This window comes from Arachis hypogaea, chromosome 6 (assembly GCF_003086295.3).
Source record: "Arachis hypogaea cultivar Tifrunner chromosome 6, arahy.Tifrunner.gnm2.J5K5, whole genome shotgun sequence".
NCBI lineage: Eukaryota > Viridiplantae > Streptophyta > Magnoliopsida > Fabales > Fabaceae > Arachis > Arachis hypogaea.
This window is the reverse complement of record NC_092041.1, coordinates 114654171-114675396: the sequence shown is the minus strand read 5'-3', so window position 1 is coordinate 114675396 and position 21226 is coordinate 114654171. Positions and strand designations below refer to the sequence as shown.

The 21226-nt window shown below is 38.2% G+C and overlaps 4 protein-coding genes and 1 non-coding gene across 7 annotated transcripts; 2 read left to right on the top strand and 3 right to left on the bottom strand.

Annotated features, from left to right (window-relative positions):
* Positions 1 to 1450: 1450 nt before the first annotated feature.
* Positions 1451 to 4902, top strand: LOC112755956 (uncharacterized). The gene is made up of 3 exons (XM_025804312.3): positions 1451 to 1702; positions 2138 to 2298; positions 3839 to 4902. The coding sequence occupies exons 1-3, from the start codon at positions 1584 to 1586 to the stop codon at positions 4747 to 4749; spliced, it is 1191 nt and encodes a 396-aa protein (XP_025660097.1). The 5' UTR covers positions 1451 to 1583; the 3' UTR covers positions 4750 to 4902.
* Positions 4903 to 4918: 16 nt separating this feature from the next.
* Positions 4919 to 6109, bottom strand: LOC112755957 (uncharacterized; the record flags this gene model as incomplete). The annotated part of the gene is made up of 5 exons (XM_025804313.3): positions 4919 to 5265; positions 5419 to 5518; positions 5686 to 5798; positions 5892 to 5971; positions 6057 to 6109. Coding segments are annotated over 5 exons (441 nt in total), but the record flags the coding sequence as incomplete, so codon positions are not given.
* A 64-nt stretch (positions 6110 to 6173) lies between these two features.
* Positions 6174 to 7328, bottom strand: LOC140173531 (uncharacterized). Of its 2 annotated transcripts, none has more exons than XM_072197788.1 (4): positions 7176 to 7328; positions 6881 to 7084; positions 6687 to 6777; positions 6174 to 6388 (listed from the first exon to the last, which is right to left on the bottom strand). In XM_072197788.1, exons 1-4 carry the CDS (start codon positions 7288 to 7290, stop codon positions 6313 to 6315), a joined length of 486 nt encoding a protein of 161 aa, XP_072053889.1. In that variant the 5' UTR covers positions 7291 to 7328; the 3' UTR covers positions 6174 to 6312. The 2 variants fall into 2 exon arrangements, with proteins under 2 accessions (XP_072053889.1, XP_072053890.1); XM_072197789.1 differs by having other exon boundaries at positions 6687 to 6771.
* A 113-nt stretch (positions 7329 to 7441) lies between these two features.
* Positions 7442 to 7514, top strand: TRNAR-CCU (transfer RNA arginine (anticodon CCU)). The gene has a single exon. It is a non-coding gene; the product is annotated as a tRNA-Arg (tRNA).
* A 2024-nt stretch (positions 7515 to 9538) lies between these two features.
* LOC112755955 (probable glutamate carboxypeptidase AMP1) lies at positions 9539 to 13348 on the bottom strand. Of its 2 annotated transcripts, none has more exons than XR_011862711.1 (10): positions 12208 to 13348; positions 11694 to 11936; positions 11350 to 11502; positions 11182 to 11250; positions 10955 to 11042; positions 10657 to 10740; positions 10458 to 10546; positions 10220 to 10333; positions 9971 to 10080; positions 9539 to 9882 (listed from the first exon to the last, which is right to left on the bottom strand). XR_011862711.1 is itself a non-coding variant. In XM_025804309.3 (10 exons), the coding sequence occupies exons 1-10, from the start codon at positions 13141 to 13143 to the stop codon at positions 9694 to 9696; spliced, it is 2100 nt and encodes a 699-aa protein (XP_025660094.1). In that variant the 5' UTR covers positions 13144 to 13348; the 3' UTR covers positions 9539 to 9693. The 2 variants fall into 2 exon arrangements, 1 of the variants encoding a protein (XP_025660094.1); XM_025804309.3 differs by having other exon boundaries at positions 9971 to 10105.
* Positions 13349 to 21226: the final 7878 nt, after the last annotated feature.

Here is a 21226-nt window from a genome sequence, read left to right as displayed (position 1 = left end):
AAATAACATCAAATTTAATACAAAAAATTTATTTTTGAATTAGACATCTCAACTTATTCAATGGAGCATCATTCTTTCAAGGCAAAATGATTAGAAATCGAATAACTATCCAAGATCTAATAGCCATGCAACGAGAATCTGATGATCTGGTATGACAAAAAAAACACTCACAACATGCATCATACATTCATACTTACTCAAATACCGTATACCTAATGAATACATAAATTGAATATTGGAATAGGAAAAGATCTTCACAATTTTAGCAACTATAAACGAAATTGATGACAAATTTGTATGAAACTGTGTTGAATGTGAAAAGTGTCCGAAAAAAGCATATAAAAAAAACAACTACATTTGTGGCACATGTAATCAAACTCTACAATATCCAACAATAAGGTAACTCTATATACTTTTGTACTATTTCATGGCGAAGCAAAAAAATTATTGGGCACAATTGCTTCAAATCTAATGACACTCTAGAAAAGTAATGGCATTGAAGTACCACTCCATTAAGAGATTAAGAAGAAAGAAAACTATACAAATTTAAGACATATCTTCGGAAAAAGAACATACATGCAAAGATGGAACAAACAACACAATAGAAAGTGCATCCAATTCAACAATTCATAAAGAACATGCCTTCACAAGAATCTACGACAGAAAAAAAGTAACAACTCTAACAACAACCAATAAAGAAAAAAGAAGACGAGCGCTACATAAGAAGACTAAGTCCATCAACTAAAATAAATGTAAAAATTAAACCACCAAATAAAAATGTCACTTTGTACAACTCCTAACATCCAAATCTTTTGTACTATAAATTATTTTAAATAAAACACCTTTTAAATTTAACTTTAATTTACACATATTTAATTTATTTCTACAAAATATAACAATTTTTAATTTACTGTCTCATTCTAGTATTTATAATGACAAGCATAAAAATAATCTTCCAATTATTATGAACATTCTTGGTTGGTTATGTATAATTTGACTTGGTCCAACAACTGCTATGAGGAACTCTCAATAAAAATCATGATATTCATTAACTGATAATCATGTCATGTGATTATTCTAAAATGTGAATTTGAACAAATTTGTATTTCTTTATCTTAGTTTAGCTTTGTTCATCAAATAAATGTTATCCTTCCTAAGTTATCTTTTGTGCATAAATAGAATTACTCATCTCATATCCATGTCCAACCGATAAGTAGACTTTTTATAAATGAAGGTAATACTGAGGTAGTAGCATTCAAATTCAAATATACTTAAATGACATATAATAGTACTAGTATGACTTTTGTGGTGCAAAACAATTAATTCAGCACCTACTCTTCATTTTAATTTATGCACATATAATTCTAATTGATTAAGATATATTTTCTCTCAAGTCAAAACAATTAAACTAATGCTAGAAATATATATAGGCAACTTCCATAATATTGGAAGCACTTTTCTCAGAAATTTCATTGAAGTAATACTTCGGATTATGAAACCTTTAAATTCGTTTGAGGTTCATCAATTATTTCATAGGCCCAATTTAGTTGACTTTTATTGATTTGTTGATAGCTATTGGGATTATGGAGAATTATCAGCAAGGAAAGGAGATTGAGAAGTTCACATGGGTAATTGAAAGTTTCTCAAAGAAGAACACCAAGAAGCTACGATCCAAGTCCTTCCAAGTTGGTGGTTGTAAATGGTAATAGATACTTGTTAATTGTTACATATGGTTCATATATATATATATATAGTTTGGTTTAATTACTCTGTTGGTTTTTATAATTTCTTGAAATTTTTAATTAGGTCCCTATACTTTTTTCTTTTTAATTGGGTCCTTGCACCAATTCTTTTTTAATTAAGTCTTTTTTAGTAGTAATTGGCTTAATTTTATAATCTAACTAAAAAAAATTTGGTACATGGACCTAAATAAAAGGAAAAAAAAAGTGTAGAGACCCAATTAAAAAAAATTGGTATAAGGACTCGATTAAAAGAAAAAAAATATAGAGACCTAATTAAAAATTTTGCGAAACTATAAGGACCAACAGAGTAATTAAACCATATAGTTTTATTTAATTGGAGATATTATATAGGTAACTCAATTTAGAGAAATGTTGATATTTTTTGTTAATCTCAGGCAGATACATGTGCATCGAATAGAAAAAGCAAAAGGTATGGAGTATTTATCGTTGTATTTGAAGGTTGGAGGTTCTGTACCATCATTTGGATGGAGCAAATATGCATATTTCAGTTTAGCTCTAATTAATCACATGGATCCCCAAAAGTCAGTTGTAAGAGGTATGCATGTTACATTAATCAATTACTTTTAATTTTCTTTCTTTATATGTCACTCTTGTTATGATTATTAACCTTGAATCAGAATTCATATTATGATTTACGGTAATACTAGGAAGACAAAAAAATATCCAGAACTTACTTTATTTAGTATTTATTAATTATTGAAACAATTAATGAATGTTGTAAATTCTAACCAACATTTCTATATGATTTTTCAAAACCAAAATTGTTGTATTTGGTGAAACGTCTTTTTGTTGGGGGGAGGGGGAGAGGGGGGCTGAGTGTTCACAAATAATTTTATTTTGGGTGTTTCAAAGTAAAAAAGTAATTATATTATTGTGTCTTCTCTATCACCGTTCATAATTTATGTCATTTCAATGATGTTAATTTAAGAGAATATTGACTATTTAATTTGTAGAACAAAGAGTACTCACATAAAAATAATAGCTAAAATGTAGACGCATAAATATCAAAAAATTCAATGAATCATAGTTTAATTTTGATACATTGATCCTGTGGTATATTTACATCTGTTTTTTTGAATAACCATTCATGTGGTCAATATAAAAGATTATTATTTTTACTAATGTGATATCACATAATTTAATATACGTATAAAACTATTTTACATTGATGGTATATCAAAATTAAATTCGTATATTAAATCATCTAATATTCATCTTATAAAATACCATGTAGATATACTCATCCAATAAAATAGTAACATTTCAAGATATTATTCACTATTAATTTTTTTTTTTATCTAAAATAATATTATCTAATTGATTTTGAATATAATAATACAATTAGAATAAATTATTTAGCACATTTTAAAAAGATGACAAAAAGGAATAGCCGAATAGAAAGGAGAATACTAATCATATATTGATAACTAAATAAGCAGTTCATGGATTAATTAACAACTTTTTATATAAAATAAAATAAAAAGAAACATTTTTACTTCTCTTATGAAACTTACTCCTCTTATCTTAATTTCTTCCCTCTACATATTAAGGTATGTAAAAACAAGTTCGAAAAAATATAGTGCGACACCATAGATCATTAGATCTTTCCCCTTTAATTTGTTACGAGTGTTTTTCAGCTAGCTAATAAGCAAATAGAATTTGCACGCATACCCTTAATTCATTTCTAAAAGAAAATTGCGGTGTATGTAAACATAATTATGAGTTGACTTTTCACGTGAAAATATCTTGGTATACAAACATTATGTAAAATAAAATATATATTGTATTAAATAACTTAATTAAATATATTAAATCTTCTTATAGTTTTTAATTATCATCTTTATATGAAATATTAGAAGAGTTTAATTTTGATATATTAACAACGTAAGACATTTTACAACAATCGTGTAATTTTTTTAGATGACCATTCAGTTAATGTAAAAAGTAGTTATTTTTGCTGATACGTGGTTATACAATTAGATTTACTTGTAAAACTATTTTATAGGATCAAAATTAAATTCATATTAAAATGTATTTAATTTCTAATGTTTGCAATAATATATAATATTGTGCAGAGACACAACAGAAGTTCAATGCTGGATACCGTAGCTGGGGTTCAAGCTTTGTGGCTCTGAATGACTTCTATGATCCTAAACAAGGATATCTCCTCAACAATGTTTGCATCATTGAAGTCCGAATCTCTGTCTCCGATGTTGCATTTGACACCAACATTTTTAATATTAATAATAATGTCTCATCATCTACTCATCACTCTAATAATCAAACTTCAAATGAGACACTGAGCCGTTCAACTTCAACCACAACCCAAGAAGATGATGTTAATGGAATAACAACATTACAACCTAATTCAGATGATGTAGTACACTATGTGCCTACAGCACCACCTCTATTATATCCTACTATTATATGTGATGATGAACCTTTAGTAGTGCCCTTAAACACTACTACTCTTAGTGAGATTCTAGATGTGAAAAGCTTAGGAGAAGAAGAAAAAGCTTATGTTCCCTTGTTGGAAGAGGTATGTTCATGGCACCCTTCGCTGATCCAAAGCCAAATGAGAAAGAGTCCGAAATTCATTCAATGGGCATTCATAGCATTAGGTCAAGTTCTACATTTCCTCAAGACAACAAAGGCAAAGGACATGGACGAGAATGCATTCAACAAACTCCAATGTCTTTGGGAGGAGCTTCAGTTGTTCGGATTCGAGCTGAGTTGGTTGGAGCCCCATGTTGAATCTGCATTGGACATGAAAGCCTACTTGGAAAGAGTGAAGACCCTAAAGGAGAATGTGATTGGTTTGGAGATTGAGATGAAGATGCTCAAAGCCAAAATGGCTGTGACAGAAATCGATCTTGAGTTGGCAAAGAGAGACTTGGCAATGGCAGAGGTACAAATGGGATTTGAAGAAAAGGACATGGATAAGGAACTGGGTTATGGTTATGGTTATGGTTATGTCATATCTTAATTACTTCCATATTGCACCCACCATACACAATAATTTCGTTCTGCTTATGTATCAATCTATTATATTTATAAGATAAATATTGCATCTGGTATTAAAAACAGGAAAAAATGACACAGCTCAATTAATTTACTAGTGTATTAATAGGCACAAAAACTAAAAGGTGATGAGCTTTCTCATATAAATGCTTTCTAATCCTATCGACTTCTGTTATTAACAATGTTCAATAACAAATAGCTACAAATACCTTTATCGTTACAAAGAGAAGGTATATGCAGATTTTACACTCAAGCTTCAAATGGGAATGGATCACAGAATTTAAAACCTCAAAGACAGTTCATTGAAATTACCAGACTTTTATAACTAGCTATGTGCTTTCTTCCTGTCCTCTTCATGAAACACAGTTCTTCATTGGTTTTCACATCTACAATACTCTGTACGATAGTATTCCATCAATTGTTTCAACAACCAACCGGTTCATGCGCACCAAAACCAGCAAATATGATCTTGCTTTAGGACCTGAAAAGCGAAAAAAAAATAAAATACAATGTTGGTGGAAAATGTTAATATAAATTTATGATAACGGATTTTATGGAAAGGCTAATGCATTTTAATGGGTTCAATAAGAAAAAGAAAAAACAGATAAGGGCAGAGATGTAACAGTTTGACTACCTAAATCAAATGAAGGGATTTCATCTTGCCGGAAGTAGTTGCCTCCATTGGTTTTCTTCCTGAGGCTTGAATTGATTTTATCAACAGCTACAACTAAATCCTAGGAGATCAAGTTGAACAAAGAACCCCAAAAAAAAGTGTTAAATAGATCAAGTATATGCACATACGACTGTGAAGACAGACAAATTACTAGAGTTTAAAGAACACTAAAGAAGATAATCCATGTAAATTGTAAAGAAACATCTAGTTAGACACAAAGAACCTCACCTCCCATGTCGCTAGACCCTTCATGTAGCCAGGAAGACATTCAAATTCTCTTTCCGATATCTTTATAAGAGAGCTGGAAGGTTCAGCTGACTCTAAATTCTCCTTGTTTGCCTCTAAATTTAGTTTAAAAATAATACATAAAAAAAAAATCTCTTTGTGGCTTATGGTGGGATTTGAAGTATTGAAGCAAGAAAGAAAACTATTACCATCAGATAAGAAATTCCTCCCCTCAGATGCCACTATTTTGTCTACAACAGGTTGCTGCTGCTGCTTAAACTCTTGTTCCCTGTTCAACCATTGCTCAGAAAATGAGAAACTTGCAGCAATCATCTACAGAAATGTGGAAATAATATTCACAACTTTTAACTTACTTCTCAGGTTCTTGTGGAAATAAATCAGCAGCACCGGTGCAAGAAAATAAGATAGTGGTACAAATAGAGTTAGTAACAAACAATTAATCAAAGCAAAAGTTTTGTTTTCATGAAATCAACATCAACATGACCACAAGACCAGATCAAGTGACACCCCTTTTAACCAGAAAATGAAGAATATTGGAACCAAAACATATGCATGAAATTCTCACAACCAACAAGAATGCCAATGGAGGCAAGTGGCATATCAGTATCACTAACCTCCAGATGCTAACGTGGCCAGACAAGCATCTGAGAGTCCAAGTTGTTTCAAACTCATAGATTCATCAAATCTGAAGAGAATTAGATTAAGGGACAGACACCAATAAAATCAAACGGGATGAAAATATCGTATCGTCATCTAATCTTTTCAGTTTTCATAGCTTCAATACAGAATTTCTGAAAACAAAGTACAGAAATAAATCAAATGGATGAAAAATGTAAAACACAATCATATGTGAATTGATTTTGGTATCATTCAGGGTGGCAGATCAACATAACTTCACTATTTCATCTACAGAATTTTTTATTTTCATTTTTTTCAGTTCTATGTTAAAAATTGTCCAGGAGCCAAAAATCGGAGAAGGATACAAATCATCTTCGTTGAAGCTAGAATCCGGCACAGGAGCTAAAATCTCTCCTTCTTCTTCTTCATCATCCTCTTCATCCTCAAAATCTGGAGCTAATTCCCGAAAATGGAAAATTCTCAATCCAACAAAACAAAGGAAGGAAAAAAATGCAAAGTAAAAATGGAAAGAGGAGCGAGAAGAGGAAGTAAGAAGCACCTGGAACGTAGCCGTAGCTGCTCTTGAGACGATCTTCGAGTTCAAGTAGATCGGAGTGGTTTTTCTTATAGAGTTCGTTGCAGTGACCTAACAGCTCTTCGAAGGAGACGGTGCCGAACGACATCGAATCCAGGAGCTCGAGGTCGGCGGCAGAGGTGGATACGCGGCGGTTAAGAGATTGAACGAAGGTGGAAGATGCAGAATCTGCGATGAACAGTGCAATTGAAATTACAAATTTCAAGTGCTGAGATGGTTGGAGATTGATTTGAATTTGAATTTTGTGAGAAAGATTTACCGAGAGGAATGGGGCGGCGATCTATAGATAATTTGAGAGCATCGGAATTGGACTGAAGATGGTTGCAGAATGATGCCAGCGCGTTGCAGAATTTCCATATTGCATCCTCCGACATCGTCTTCTTCTTCGTTTCTCTCTCTCTCTGCAACAATTGTGAATAATGAATACCCCTTTGCAGCTCCTTCTCGAAGAAGAGGAGTTCGGCGGGAATTTCAAATTTCTTAAAAAGAAAGTAGTAAAGTAAATTGAGTGCTTCAGTTCGTGAAGCGCCTGTAGCTCAGTGGATAGAGCGTCTGTTTCCTAAGCAGAAAGTCGTAGGTTCGACCCCTACCTGGCGCGACTTAGTTTCTTTTTTCTTTTTATATTTAATTAATTTTTAATAAATTTAAAAATTAACTAATTAATCAATTTTTAGTAAAATATTTTAAAAATAAAAATAATAAGCTGTTTTATAAGATTTTGAATTTATTTTTTAATATTCTTGTGTTGTTCTTGAATATCATTTTTAATTTATTATTTATTTGTATTTAATAGTGAATTTTTTATTACCATAAGTTTTTCTATTTCTCTTTTTTAATGGATATGCACTATGGACTACAACCGTCACAACTAATTAAAACTATAACTCCCCATTATTAATTAATTTATTACATATTAATAGTCAATAAAAATATAAAACACTAACTAAATATAATAAATATCTACATAAAAATATCATAATAATAATATCAATCATAATAAATTTTAAATTATAAATATTTAAATTTCATGCTATTTTATCTATTTACATATTCTACATATGACTCTTACTACTAATCCACTGTGATTTCATTCTCAATCAATTTTTTTTAACTCTAATTTTTTTTTTTAATTATTTCTGAACTATAAAGCATCTCAAAGTTACACAATGAAACAATTTTTTTAAACAGTATTGCCAAACAAGCAGATAATTGATTTATCAAAATTTACGTAATTTGTTTATAAAAAATATTTATACCAATAAATGAAGAATAATTTATCTGCTTAAAAATAATTATATTAGATGATAAGATATAAAACAAAAATACTTATTGTATTTTTAAAACAAAATTTATGAAAAGAAAAACACTTTTATTACTTTTACTATTGTTCATACCCTATCCAAGTAGCAATAAGACAGACCCAAAGTAAGCTGTGAGGTCCAATCTAAAAGATTGGCCTTCACTGCGTGTCTGACCTCCTCAAAGAGATCGGAGCCAACCCCAAGCAGACAGTCCACGTTTATCCACAAACATAACTGCTTCCTAAAATCTCTTACCTACTTCTGGAGGAGATATCACAACAACCCTAAGATAAAGGAAAGGTTATCCACCATCAAAGATGGAATGACTCCAACGGTAGTTATTGGATTCCTACTATAGATACACTGACACACTTAGGTAAACCTAAGTTCCAATACACTAAAACCTGTTTAACCCTTTGCTGACTTAGGAATTAGAGTGTCTTTGCAGGTACCACCCCCCCATTTACTGCCACGCGTACGAATCACTTCGAACGGAGGCTCTCGCGCTACAAGCCAGAAACCACCTTCCTCCTCCATTTGGGCCTTCTGTCCTAGTCCAATCCATCTATTTCAGGTACCTACATAACAACTATTTATACTTTTTTTTTCATTATTAATACTTTACATATGTATATTTTAAGATCTTTATAATTATACTTATCTCAATATGCTATTGGTTGCTTTTTGCAATAACTAAAAATTAAACATTAACAAGTTTATTTACTAATTTTTTACTATATTTTATTAAAACAAATGTGAAAATAAAATCAACAAATAAAGATATAACCTTACACAACTTTAATATAAAAAAATTTTATATTACAAAATATTTTAAATAAAAATACATCAAATTTAATATTAATTTATATATATTTTAATTAATTTTTAAACAATATAATACTTATTAGACTAACGGGCGAATCTCACTCTAGTTATTCACAAGAGCAAAAGCACTGACTTGCTATTAGAAACGCCTAAGAATTTCTCATGCTGTGTTGTCACTTCACTTGGCAGGTATGAATAATAATTAATAGAGAAAAACCTAAAACAGTCCCTAACAATTATCTCGAAAGACAATGAGGCCTTTGACAAAAAAAAACTCCAACCCGACTCCTGACAATTACCTTGAAAGGACAACGAAGCTCCTGTGCCAAAAAAAAGTCAATGTTGTTTTTTTTGGCACAGGGCTAATCAGTCCCAAAAAAAAATAAAACCAAGAGCCGGATTGGATGTTTTTTTTTCTTGGAGACCTCGTTGTCCTTTCGAGGTAATTGTGAGGGGTCAGGTGGGGTATTCACTCTAATTAATAAGTGTCCAACCATAACAAAAACTGCTTATATACATACATAAGAGTATATGAAGACATAATACATTAACCTCCCCCTTTTTGAAAGCTAATGTACATTTATAAGTGTCAAAACTATTGGAGTGGAATATTTACGAGCAACTCAAAACATAGAAATGGATTTGCACGAGTTAGGTGAATTCTCCTTTGAGTGCAGAAGCAGCTGTTTGAATGGCTCTTGCAACTCTCCAGATTTCATGTTGAATTGCTGCTACCCTTTCTCTTTCACTTGTTGCCTTTGATGATCCCTGTGTTATTGAATCAGCAATCCCAGGGAAGAAATCTAGCTTGCTTTCTTGGTCCCTTGGAGGCCCAAATACCTATAACAAGCATTCATGGATTGGTGATCAAGTCAAGTTTAGTAACATGAAAGTGATTAACTAAGTCAACTAACACAAGCACACTCACAAGATGCTTGAACCACTTTCTTCCATGAAGACCATCTGCATCAATGAAGCCTTTTTCGGCAAGGATTAGTCTATCGTTCAACGCTCGCTTCCTCATATCTACTATATCACCTGCAGTTTCTTGCAATCTCAGTTGCTGCAATTCAGAACAAAGATGAGTATAAATTGGAATTGAAATGGAATAAGAAGAGAAAAAAAAAGGGATTCTAGCACTAAAAGATACATCATTTGCAAGCATTGTTTGGTTTACCTTTGATTCATCATCAACTTGCTTGGCAGCAGAAGCAAATTCTTGAATTGACATGGTTAATGGATGTAGAGAAACTTGCTGATCTAACAAGTTGCTCAACTTGTTCTTGTAAAACTGCAAAAGTAACATCAGTGTTAGTCTTCTTTTCTTCCATATTAAATAGAAACAATTGATTTGTTAAAGAGATAGTAGCTATCAAGAATTTTTAATAAACTACTAGGTGATTATGAATGCATACCAATAATTGATTCGCATAGGAAATGTAATTGAAGGGAAGAATGGAATCGTCGGCCAGGTGAAGGGCCAGGAGTCCCCAAATTCCAGTAACTAATACAACAAAGAACAGAAGATACATCTTGAGATTACCATGAAATTAACAATATTTTACCAATAAGAAAATCACTCAAAATCGCCAGGAATTAGATGAGAAATCTAACCGGCAACATGTCGCTGAAAAAATGGATCTCCATACTCTGTCATCCAGTTATACGAGTCGTAAGCCGTGTGATAGACAGGAAAATCTGGGGGAAGTGGTGTAGGATTATTACAATGCATTTTATAGAACATGACATATTTAGGCATAGTGTTAGAAACAATTAATTTTGTATTACAAAAATTAAAGAATCTAGGGAGTGGTCTTATATATTTTTAGCCTCTGGTTATCAATGTCCAAAGAGATACAATAACAAATGGTATAACCATAGTAAATGGCTCCATAAGTTTAAAAAGAAGTACCTCTTCCATAATAAACATCAATAGATGGAACCCCTGCATGTTGCACAAATGGAGCAAAATCAGAATCAACTGCACTGAGCCTTTGAATCTGCAATCCACCGAAAAACCACACTTTTTAAAACAAACCTTGGCAAAATCCACATTAATATGATACAATATATAAAATTTTTCATCATTTGAGTTAGCAAATGCAAATAAATACTTGGCAGTAGTAACAAAAGCTTTACATTGTAGTCTTCACCAGTGACAGCCCAGTTCTCATATATTGATGCACCCTCAGAATCAGGATCCTTGACCTGAAATCAATGCAAATGCTAAGTGATGTTCAGGTATTATGATATATAAGTTTATTATGTATGCAAATGCATTTATAAATTACAGTGATCGAAAGATACCTTCTTTGTGACCTCCACGATAAGATTGTCTAGCTGAGGAGTTGAGCCAACAAAGAGGCCAGGCCCTTGAACAGCACAGTCCACATTAAGGTATGCCACAGCTTTGGGACTCAGATTGATAAGGTTTTGTTCAACCCACTCAGTGGATCCTATCTACATAAAACACATTAACCTCATTCATGATTCCAAATCATATTATTACAGGAAGCAAAATTATTAAAAGCAAAGAACTTGACCATGTTTCGGTTCATTCTTCGAGCTGGAAACATCCACAAACTCAAGAGGTTGCTTGCTTAAAGGGAATCATAGTTAAAATGAGTGAATAAGGAATTACTACTACCTACCATTCCGAATTCCTCAGCATCCCAGCTGCAGAGAATGATAGATCTCCTCGGAGTCCAACCGGAACCTAACAGAATCGAAAATCTCCGGGCAATGTCGAGCAGGGCAGCTGTCCCACTGCTGGGATCAACAGCACCAAAAGTCCATGCATCTCTATGGTTCCCAAGCAACACATACCTATCAGGTTCCTCACAACCTTTTATCACAGCAAACACATTCTGAATAGTTGCCACTTTCTTCTCTCCCTGCAAAATACACACACACCAAACTTCATCATAAGGCTTCCCTTTAAAGAACTACTAAGAGAACTTCATAAATCCAACACATGTCTAAAACTACTTTGACAATGCATAAAAATTAAGGTAAGAAAAACATGTCAAATTTCCTGATTTGTAGAGAATGAAAAAAAGTCAATACTCAAAAAATGACACTTCTGAAGGAAGACTCAAAAGTGAAAAAAAGTCAAATTCCAATTACAGTTATGAAACAAAGGTACAAACAAAACAGAACACCAACCTGGTAAGAGAAATTGAGCATGGTGGGACCAGGACCAACGTGCCTGACCTTAGATCCTAGGGTACCCCTCCATTCAAGGGGCACCGGCGCACCACCCAAGGACCCCAAAACAATCTCAGCAACCTCAGCAGACAAGGGTAAAGATGGAATTTTGGGGAACCTCTTCGAAACCTCACTATCATCCAAACCCAAGGTTTCACCGCCATCAACACCAGCCCAACCAGGACTCAAAGGGTCCCCCACACCCCTCATCACGTGACCTCTCTCGAACCCATCACGCCACGTGTCACCGTCCCCGTAAACCAGAACTGCCACCGCGCCATTCTCTTCAGCTTTCTCAACCACCGCTCCCCTCCCTAACCCGTCGCCTTTACGAACCACAACGACGCAGCCGTTAACGTGCACCCCCTGCGCCCGAAGCGCACGGTAGTCCCTCTCCCTGCCGTAGTTCACGAAAACCGCCCTCGCATAAGCCGAACCGGACGGCGAGTAAGCGTGGTAAGGTTGCACTACTGGTTGTCCGGTCTGGTCGCTGAAATGAACGGGTTCGGTGAGCGGAAGGTTGAGAACTGAACCGTTTGGGAAATGCAATGAAACAGAGGAGTGAAGAGGGTAAGAGAGGAGTGTGGTGTAGGTTGTTGTGTGGGTTGGAAGGTTAAGGGACCTGAAGTGGTTTATGACGAGGCGAGTGGTATCGGCGGCGAGCTTTGTTCCGGCGAGGTGAGGGTGGAGGGTGAGGCTGCGAAGGTAGGAGGAGATGGTGGAGTTGGAAGCAGAAGAGAGAAAGAGATCAATGGCGGTTGAAGTTGAAACAGGGTAAGGGTAATAGAGGGTGTAGAAACCCAGAATGCAGAGAACGAGTATGGCCACAAAAGTTTCTAAAGGTGAAGGCTTTCCGGTGATAGTGTTGGTGGGCAAGGGAATAATCCGCACCATTTTTTGGTGGAAAAACAGAGTACACAGAGAAACAGAGGATGCTCTGTTTTGTTTTTCTTTTTATTTTTATTATGGAGAAAGAGAAAGAGAAAGAGACTAATAACTAGTTTTTATTTTAATTTAATAATAGATTCGAGGATAATGGTCGTGCATTTTTTTGCCTTTATGGTGAAAGGGTTTGGGGAAATGAATGAATGATGATGATAGGCTTTAGATGAGTCTAAAAAAATGGTTATAAAAGATTTAGCTTTTAACAAAATTAAATTATTTTATCAAAAATGGTAGTTTATTATTAGGTGGAAATTTAGGTGCAGTCGATTTCACATAAAGTTGATACCTGAGAGTCGTTAAATGATTTAACTGATTTGATTAAATTTTCATCTAACGGCTTTCAGATATTAAGTTCACGTGAAGCCGATTTCACCTGGATTTTTACCTTATTATTATTTATATAAAGATGGGAATGTGAAGAGGTGGATGACAGTGAAGGGTGTCTTCTTTCTATAATTCTATGTGCTATGTCCATGCACGGTGGAGATTTGAGTCACATTGTGAAAAATATTGTAGGCAGAAAAATCCAAAAACTCATCTCATCTAGGACAAGAAGCCTCTGTCACTACTCACATGAAAATCTTTGTTTTTGTGAAAGGACATATCTCTTTTTTTATAGATGCTAAGAATAAATAACCCCAAATCGTGGTGGCCATAAATAAATGAGATAATTTAATTTAATTTTCTTATACTATATGCCTGGTCTGGTCTCTGGTATGAAAAAGAATGAGAATCTATGTCTGAGTTAGTGTTAGTGACACTGAAGCATGCCAAAAGTAGGAGTGGATGTCCACGCCTGGGGTGAGTGGGGAGAGCATTAACTAACTGAGCATCCATTATGTCTCTCCCTCCAAAAACGATATCGGCTCTCATACTACCTGTTCATACCCTGGCCCAATAAATAGGGCCCAAGATCTAAGCAAAGAAGCCCAACCCAAAAGGTTGGCCTTCCTCCAGTACCAGCCTTCGTCCCAGAAGTCGGTACTAAACACGACCTGCTCCAAAGAAGTCGGATACGAGGGTTAGCTGGCAGATAACACTCATTCGAATGAGTAACTGCCCCTAGAAACTCTCTAACCACTTCATAGAGCCATATCTTAACCTCCCTAAGATATGGGAACGGTTATCCGCCTAAAAAGGTGGCACTACTTCAGCGGTGGTTATTGGTTCACCACTATAAATACCCTGACTTCCCTCAGGTATCACGAAGTCCAATACATTCTAAACCTGCTTATACCCTTGCTAACTTAGGCATCGGAGTGTCTTTGCAGGTACCACCCCCCATTCTTTCACACGTGCAAGTCGGACGGAGGAACACCGAGTTTCGGGCAAACGCGATAGTCTCCTCCCTCACACGTTTGGGCCTACCAACGCCATCCGGCCCACCAATCTCTGGTTACCCACAGTAACATTGGCGCCGTTGCCGGGGACCCGAGAGATCAACCAGTGATGGCGGAAAGATCCCCTGAAGAAGGTCATGTGGAGACAGATTCTGATCAAGAGAATTTGAACACCGGAAACAATGAAGCAGATCAGAACCTCCACCAGGAAGCGAATGATCAACATAGGGAAGGCACCTCCGGAATCAAAAATCCGAAGGTGAACTCCTCGGAGGGGCGCGAATCAGAAAAAGAAGGACCCTCCCACACTAGTGAGCTTATGGGATTAATCCATAGCCGCCTCGAGCAGCTAGAACAGGAGCGGGAACGACAAAAGGAAGCTGAAAAGAACCTAAAAGAGGAGATGGAGCGACGAAAAGAGTTAGAAAGAAAACTCTTAAAATTAGAATCCTCCCTCAAAAGTCGGAATTCCCACGGCGATAGAGAAGATTCTCCCTTAGGAGAGAAAGATCCGTTCAGCGAGGATATAATGAGGGCAAAAGTTCCGAGAAACTTTAGAAGCCCCGATATGGACCTCTACGATGGAACCACCGATCCAAAGCATCATCTGAGCAACTTTAAAAGTCGGATGTATCTGACCGACGCTTCTGACGCTACGCGATGCAAAGCTTTTCCGACAACCTTGTCAAAAGCAGCGATGAAGTGGTTCGACAACCTCCCTCCGAGGTCAATTACCAGTTTTGAAGACCACTCAAGAAAGTTCTTGATGAGGTTCTCCATCCAGAAGGATAAAGTAAAGCATGCACCAAGTCTCCTGGGAATAAAACAGGAGGTCGGATAGTCCTTACGGGCCTATATGGAAAGGTTCAACAAAGCATGTTTGGAGATTCAAGACCTGCCCACCGAAGCAGTCATCATGGGGCTAGTCAATGGTCTTAGAGAAGGTCCCTTCTCACAGTCCATATCAAAAAGACACCCCGCCTCTTTAAATGATGTACAGGAAAGAGCCGAAAAATACATCAATATGGAAGAAAACGCTAGGCTAAGAGACCCAAGTTTGCGACTCGGGCACCCTCCCTCAACGAAAGAGAGGGAGAGGGAAGCGAAGAAGAAGGAAGAGCTCGGCCTTGATAGGCCAAGAAAATATCACTCTTATACTCCATTGAAAGTCCCTGTAGTGGATGTATACAGAGAAATTTGTAACACCGAAAGGCTGCCTCCCCCCAGACCTATTAAGAATAAAAAAGGGGAAGTCGCGGGGATTACTGTGAGTACCATAAGATATATGGGCACTCTACAAACGACTGTTACGACCTTAAAAATGTGATAGAAAAGCTGGCCAGAGAAGGTCGGCTTGACAGATACCTCATAGAAAGGTCGGACAGTCATGGAAAAAGAAAGCGAGATGATATGGACAAAAGAGACCCACCACCGCAAACTCCGGAAAGACATATCCATATGATCTCAGGAGGGTTTGTAGGAGGGGGACTCACGAAATCCTCTCGTAAGAGACACCTCAAGAGAGTGTACCAGATTGAAGAGGGGTCCTCCGACCTCCCAACCATTTCATTCACAAAGGAAGATGGGCGAGGAATAATCCCTGGGCACGACGACCCAATGGTAATCACCATGATCCTGGCAAATGCCCATCTACACAGAACACTAGTAGACCAAGGAAGCTCGGCGGACATCTTATTCAAGCCCGCCTTCGACAAGCTAGGTTTAGATGAGAAAGAGTTGAGAGCCTACCCCGACACCTTGTACGGACTAGGTGACACGCCAATAAAGCCACTAGGATTTTTGCCCCTCCACACCACCTTTGGAAAGGGGGAGAAATCAAAGACTCTGAGTATAGACTTCATAGTCATCGACGTGGGGTCGGCCTATAATGCTCTAATCGGCAGAGCTACCCTTAATCGACTCGGAGCGGTGGTATCGACACCCCACCTTTGCATGAAATTCCCGACCCCAGCAGGGATAGCAACGGTGAAGGGAGATCAGAAGCTAGCAAGAAAATGCTACAACGAAAGCCTAAACCTGAGAGGAAAAGGCAAAGAGGTTCACACAATAGAGCTCGGTGGAGCAAGGATTAAAGAAGAGCTGCGACCCCAGCCCGGGGGAAAAACCGAGGAGATTCAGGTCGGCGAAAAGGAAGGAAAAAATACTCACATAGGAGCCAACCTAAGGGAAACCTTAAGACAAGGGTTGACTAAGCTCCTAAAAGATAACTCCGATCTCTTCGCCTGGAAGGCCTCCGACATACCTGGGATAGACCCCGAGCTCATGTCTCACAAGCTCTCGGTCTACTCAGGGTCCCGACCTGTGCAACAGAGAAGACGCAAGCTCGGCCCAGAACGAGCCCTAGTAGTAGAAGAACAAGTGCAGGCGCTCCTAGAAGCCGGCTTCATCAAAGAAGTCAAATACCCAACATGGCTAGCCAATGTAGTGCTAGTCAAAAAACAAAATGGCAAATGGAGAATGTGCGTCGACTACACCGACTTAAATAAGGCATGTCCCAAGGACCCTTATCCACTACCAAGCATTGATGCCCTAGTAGACTCTAGCTCGGGTTATCAATACTTGTCGTTTATGGACGCCTATTCGGGATATAACCAAATCCCGATGTACGAACCAGACCAGGAAAAAACATCATTCATCACGCCCAGAGCTAACTTTTGCTACGTGGTCATGCCATTTGGATTGAAAAATGCAGGGGCCACATATCAGAGGCTGATGAACAAGGTGTTTTCCCCTCACTTAGGAAACTTAATGGAAGTATACGTCGACGATATGTTGGTAAAGACCAAGAAGGAAGTCGACCTCTTGTCTGACCTCTCACAAGTCTTCGACACCATAAGGTTGCACGGGATGAGACTAAATCCTGCAAAGTGCGCCTTCGCAGTGGAGGCAGGAAAATTTCTAGGATTCATGCTAACACAAAGAGGGATTGAAGCCAATCCCGACAAGTGTAGAGCTATCCTAGAGATGAAAAGCCCGACTTGTTTGAGAGAGGTCCAACAGCTGAATGGCCGACTAGCAGCTCTCTCCAGATTTTTGGCAGGATCAGCACTAAGATCCCTTCCGCTGTTCTCCCTACTGAAAAAGGGGCATCAGTTTGAGTGGACTCCCGAATGCGAGGAGGCGTTCCAGGAGTTCAAAAAGTTTTTGAGCCAGCCTCCTATCTTGACCCGACCTATAGCCGGAAAAGACCTCATCCTATACCTCTCCGTGGCAGACAGGGCTGTCTCAGCAGCCTTGATAAGAGAAGAGGAGGTCAGGCAACACCCAATCTACTTCATCAGTAAAGTTCTACAGGGCCCTGAGCTAAGGTACCACAAATTAGAAAAGTTCGCCTACTCCTTAGTAATAGCCTCTCGAAGGCTACGGCCTTACTTTCAGGCTCACACAATAAGAGTCCGCACGAATCAACCCATGAAGCAAATCCTCCAAAAAACGGATATTGCAGGAAGAATGGTACAATGGGCAATAGAGCTCTCCGAGTTCGACTTAAAGTATGAAACTCGGACGGCGATTAAAGCCCAGTGCCTCGCCGACTTCGTTGCCGAATATGCAGGGGATCAAGAGGACAAACCGACTACTTGGGAACTCTATGTGGATGGATCCTCCAATAAAACAGGAAGCGGCGCAGGCATAATATTGGTAGATGAAAGGGGAACCCAGATAGAAGTTTCCCTCAAGTTCGAATTCCCAGCTTCAAATAATCAGGCAGAATACGAAGCCTTGATCGCAGGATTGAAGCTGGCTGAAGAAGTCGGTGCTACGAAAGTGATGGTATACAGCGACTCCCAAGTGGTGACCTCTCAAATAAGTGGGGAGTACCAGGCAAAAGACCCAACTATGAAAAGGTACTTGGAGAAAGCCTCGGAACTCTTGGGGCGCTTTGCGGAAACCGAGGTGAAGCACATAACTCGGGATCTAAACAGCAGAGCAGACGCCCTATCCAAGCTAGCAAGCACCAAGCCAGGAGGAAATAACAAAAGCCTGATTCAAGAGACTCTCCAGGAACCTTCAGTGGTAAAAATGGAAGACCCACTAGAAGTCCTTGAAGTGGTCGGATTGAACCTCGGATGGATGAACCCCTTAGTCGAATACCTAAAATTCGACATCCTCCCTAAGGAGGAAAAAGAAGCCCAAAAAATCCGAAGGGAAGCACAACACTATACCTTGGTGAAAAATGTTCTCTATAGAAGGGGGATATCAACACCATTGCTAAAGTGTGTGCCGACCTCAAAAACCACCGAGGTGTTGGAGGAGGTACACAGTGGAATTTGCGGGAATCATCTCGGAGCCAGGTCATTGGCCAGGAAAGTGATCCGAGCAGGATTCTACTGGTCAACCTTGCAGAAAGATGCCACAGAATTTGTGAAAAAGTGCCAGCCATGTCAAATGCATGCAAATTTCCACGTGGCTCCCCCAGAAGAGCTCATTAGTATCACTTCTCCATGGCCCTTTGCAAAATGGGGAATGGATCTGTTAGGTCCTTTTCCCCAGGCGCCAGGACAAGTTAAATACCTAATAGTGGGAATAGATTACTTCACAAAGTGGATAGAAGCAGAACCACTGGCCACCATCACTGCACAAAGAAGTCGAAGATTCCTCTACAAAAATATCATCACAAGGTATGGGATACCTTACTCCATCACTACAGATAATGGGACCCAGTTCACTGACTCCACCTTTAGAAGCCTGGTAGCCAGTATGAAAATAAAACACCAGTTCACCTCGGTGGAACACCCACAAGCCAACGGGCAAGCCGAAGCAGCCAACAAAGTCATACTGGCAGGACTGAAGAAAAGATTACAAGATGCGAAAGGAGCTTGGGCTGAAGAGCTCCAACAAGTACTATGGGCTTACAGAACAACACCCCAATCCGCCACTGGAGAAACGCCCTTCCGACTAGTCTATGGCGTAGAAGCAATGATCCCCATAGAGATCAATGAGCGAAGCCCAAGAGTGATTTTCCACGATGAGATCAGGAATATACAGGGGCACAAAGAAGAGCTCGACCTGCTCCCTGAAGTCCGAGAAGAAGCTCAAATAAGAGAAGCAGCGCTAAAACAAAGGATGACTGCAAGATACAACAAAAAAGTCATTCGAAGGAATTTCACCCCTGACGACTTAGTCTTAATCAGAAACGACATTGGAGTCAACAAATCTGGGGAGGGAAAGCTCGCTGCTAATTGGAAAGGACCATACAAGATCGAGGAGGTCTTGGGAAAGGGCTATTATAAGGTGACCGACTTAGGCGGCACCGAGTTACCAAGGTCATGGCATGCTTGTAATATGAAAAGGTACTACAGCTAAGAAGCGAACTCTACTCCCTGATGTACTCTTTTCCCAGCTTCATGATTTTTTCCAGAATCAAAAGGTTTTTTCTGGAGAAGGGTTTTTAACGAGGCATCATAGTAGGGGCTAAGGGAAATAAATTATCAAAAGCCCTTAGTAGCAATAAGGTACCTCCTCAATTAATAAAGATCTTTTTTCATTTTAAATATCTCTTTTAAATTCCCTTTTTTATTTTTCCTTCTACGAAACGCGCCGATTTAAGCTCGACAAAACGTGAAAATCCCATGAACCGACCTAGATGGTCGTCAGGATAAAACGATGAGGTACAAGTCGGCGTAAAGAGGCTATAGAAGTCGATCATGATAAACTCGGAAGCAATCCGACTCATAGGTCGGAAAACGAAGCCGAGTAAAGCTAAAATGAATCGCAAAAGTAGCCTAAGTCACGAAAAACTCAGTAAAACAAAATTGAGTACTAGGAATAACAAAAAGAGATAAGGAAAAACTACGAAAGAATAGCAAGGCTGCCTTAAGGAAATTCAGAAAAGCAGGCAAGCCCCAAAGAAAAGGTTTTTTTTTTCCTAGAAAAGATCAAGGAGTCAAAAGAACCACGAACAGAAAAAGCATGCGCACATAAGGTAACTCAAAACCCTTATCCAAAAAAGGGGTACTTATTTTTTAACTTACAATAACCCTTATAAAAAGGGGTATCATAAAGTGTTTTGTTTACGGCCCTAAAAGGCCAAAAAATTGTTCAAACACTACCAAAATAAATAAAGAGTTTAAAAAGAGGGGCCCACAGGCCGGGCCCCAATAGCCAAAATCACTTCTCAAGAGGATCACCACCAGCAGAGTCAGGAGGAACACCAGCAGCAGGAGTCGAAGAGGAAGTCGGAGGAGCGGTAGAGGAACTCGGAGCATCCTTGGAACGAGGAGGGGACTCTATGATCCTCTGACCCCGAGTCTTTAAATCAGACTCAGACTCCACCACGGGGACAGGAGGATCCACGATGGCACCATCAACTACAATCTTATCAGGGTCCAAAGGAGAAAGGTCCAAGTCAGGAGCAATAACCCCGACCTGTTCCTTGAAAATCCTCCAAGCCTCGTCAGCACCATCCGCAATAGAGTCCTCCAACTCGGTATAGGCCTTCCGAGCGTTCAGCAAGTCATTCTTTACAGACACAAGATCAGCAAACAAACTGTTGTAGCTGGCTTGCGCTGCTTTCCTCAAATCCATCTCCATGTTGCACTGGGATTGCAACTTCTTCCCTTTCTCCCTGAGGCTGTCCCTCTCCTCCGTCAGTTTGGCGACTTTCCCCTCCAACTCCTTCTCATGCTCCTGATATATACGAAGCCTACCCTCCAGCTCCTCGACCCTCGAGG

Bases quoted from the DNA above. Each gene is read 5' to 3' on its own strand.
- LOC112755956 (XM_025804312.3), top strand. From the start codon at position 1,584: ATGGAGAATTATCAGCAAGGAAAGGAGATTGAGAAGTTCACATGGGTA. The intron at 1,703-2,137 runs GTAATAGATACT...TGTTAATCTCAG, and splicing joins CAAGTTGGTGGTTGTAAATG to GCAGATACATGTGCATCGAA. The intron at 2,299-3,838 runs GTATGCATGTTA...AATATTGTGCAG, and splicing joins CCAAAAGTCAGTTGTAAGAG to AGACACAACAGAAGTTCAAT.
- LOC112755955 (XM_025804309.3), bottom strand. From the start codon at position 13,143: ATGGTGCGGATTATTCCCTTGCCCACCAACACTATCACCGGAAAGCCT. The intron at 10,547-10,656 runs GTTAGATTTCTC...TTGTTGTATTAG, and splicing joins TTTTCAGCGACATGTTGCCG to TTACTGGAATTTGGGGACTC. The intron at 10,334-10,457 runs GTATGCATTCAT...TTACTTTTGCAG, and splicing joins CCTATGCGAATCAATTATTG to TTTTACAAGAACAAGTTGAG.
- LOC140173531 (XM_072197788.1), bottom strand. From the start codon at position 7,290: ATGTCGGAGGATGCAATATGGAAATTCTGCAACGCGCTGGCATCATTC. The intron at 7,085-7,175 runs GTAAATCTTTCT...TGTTCATCGCAG, and splicing joins TCGCCGCCCCATTCCTCTCG to ATTCTGCATCTTCCACCTTC. The intron at 6,389-6,686 runs GTATCCTTCTCC...AATTCTCTTCAG, and splicing joins AGCTTCAACGAAGATGATTT to ATTTGATGAATCTATGAGTT.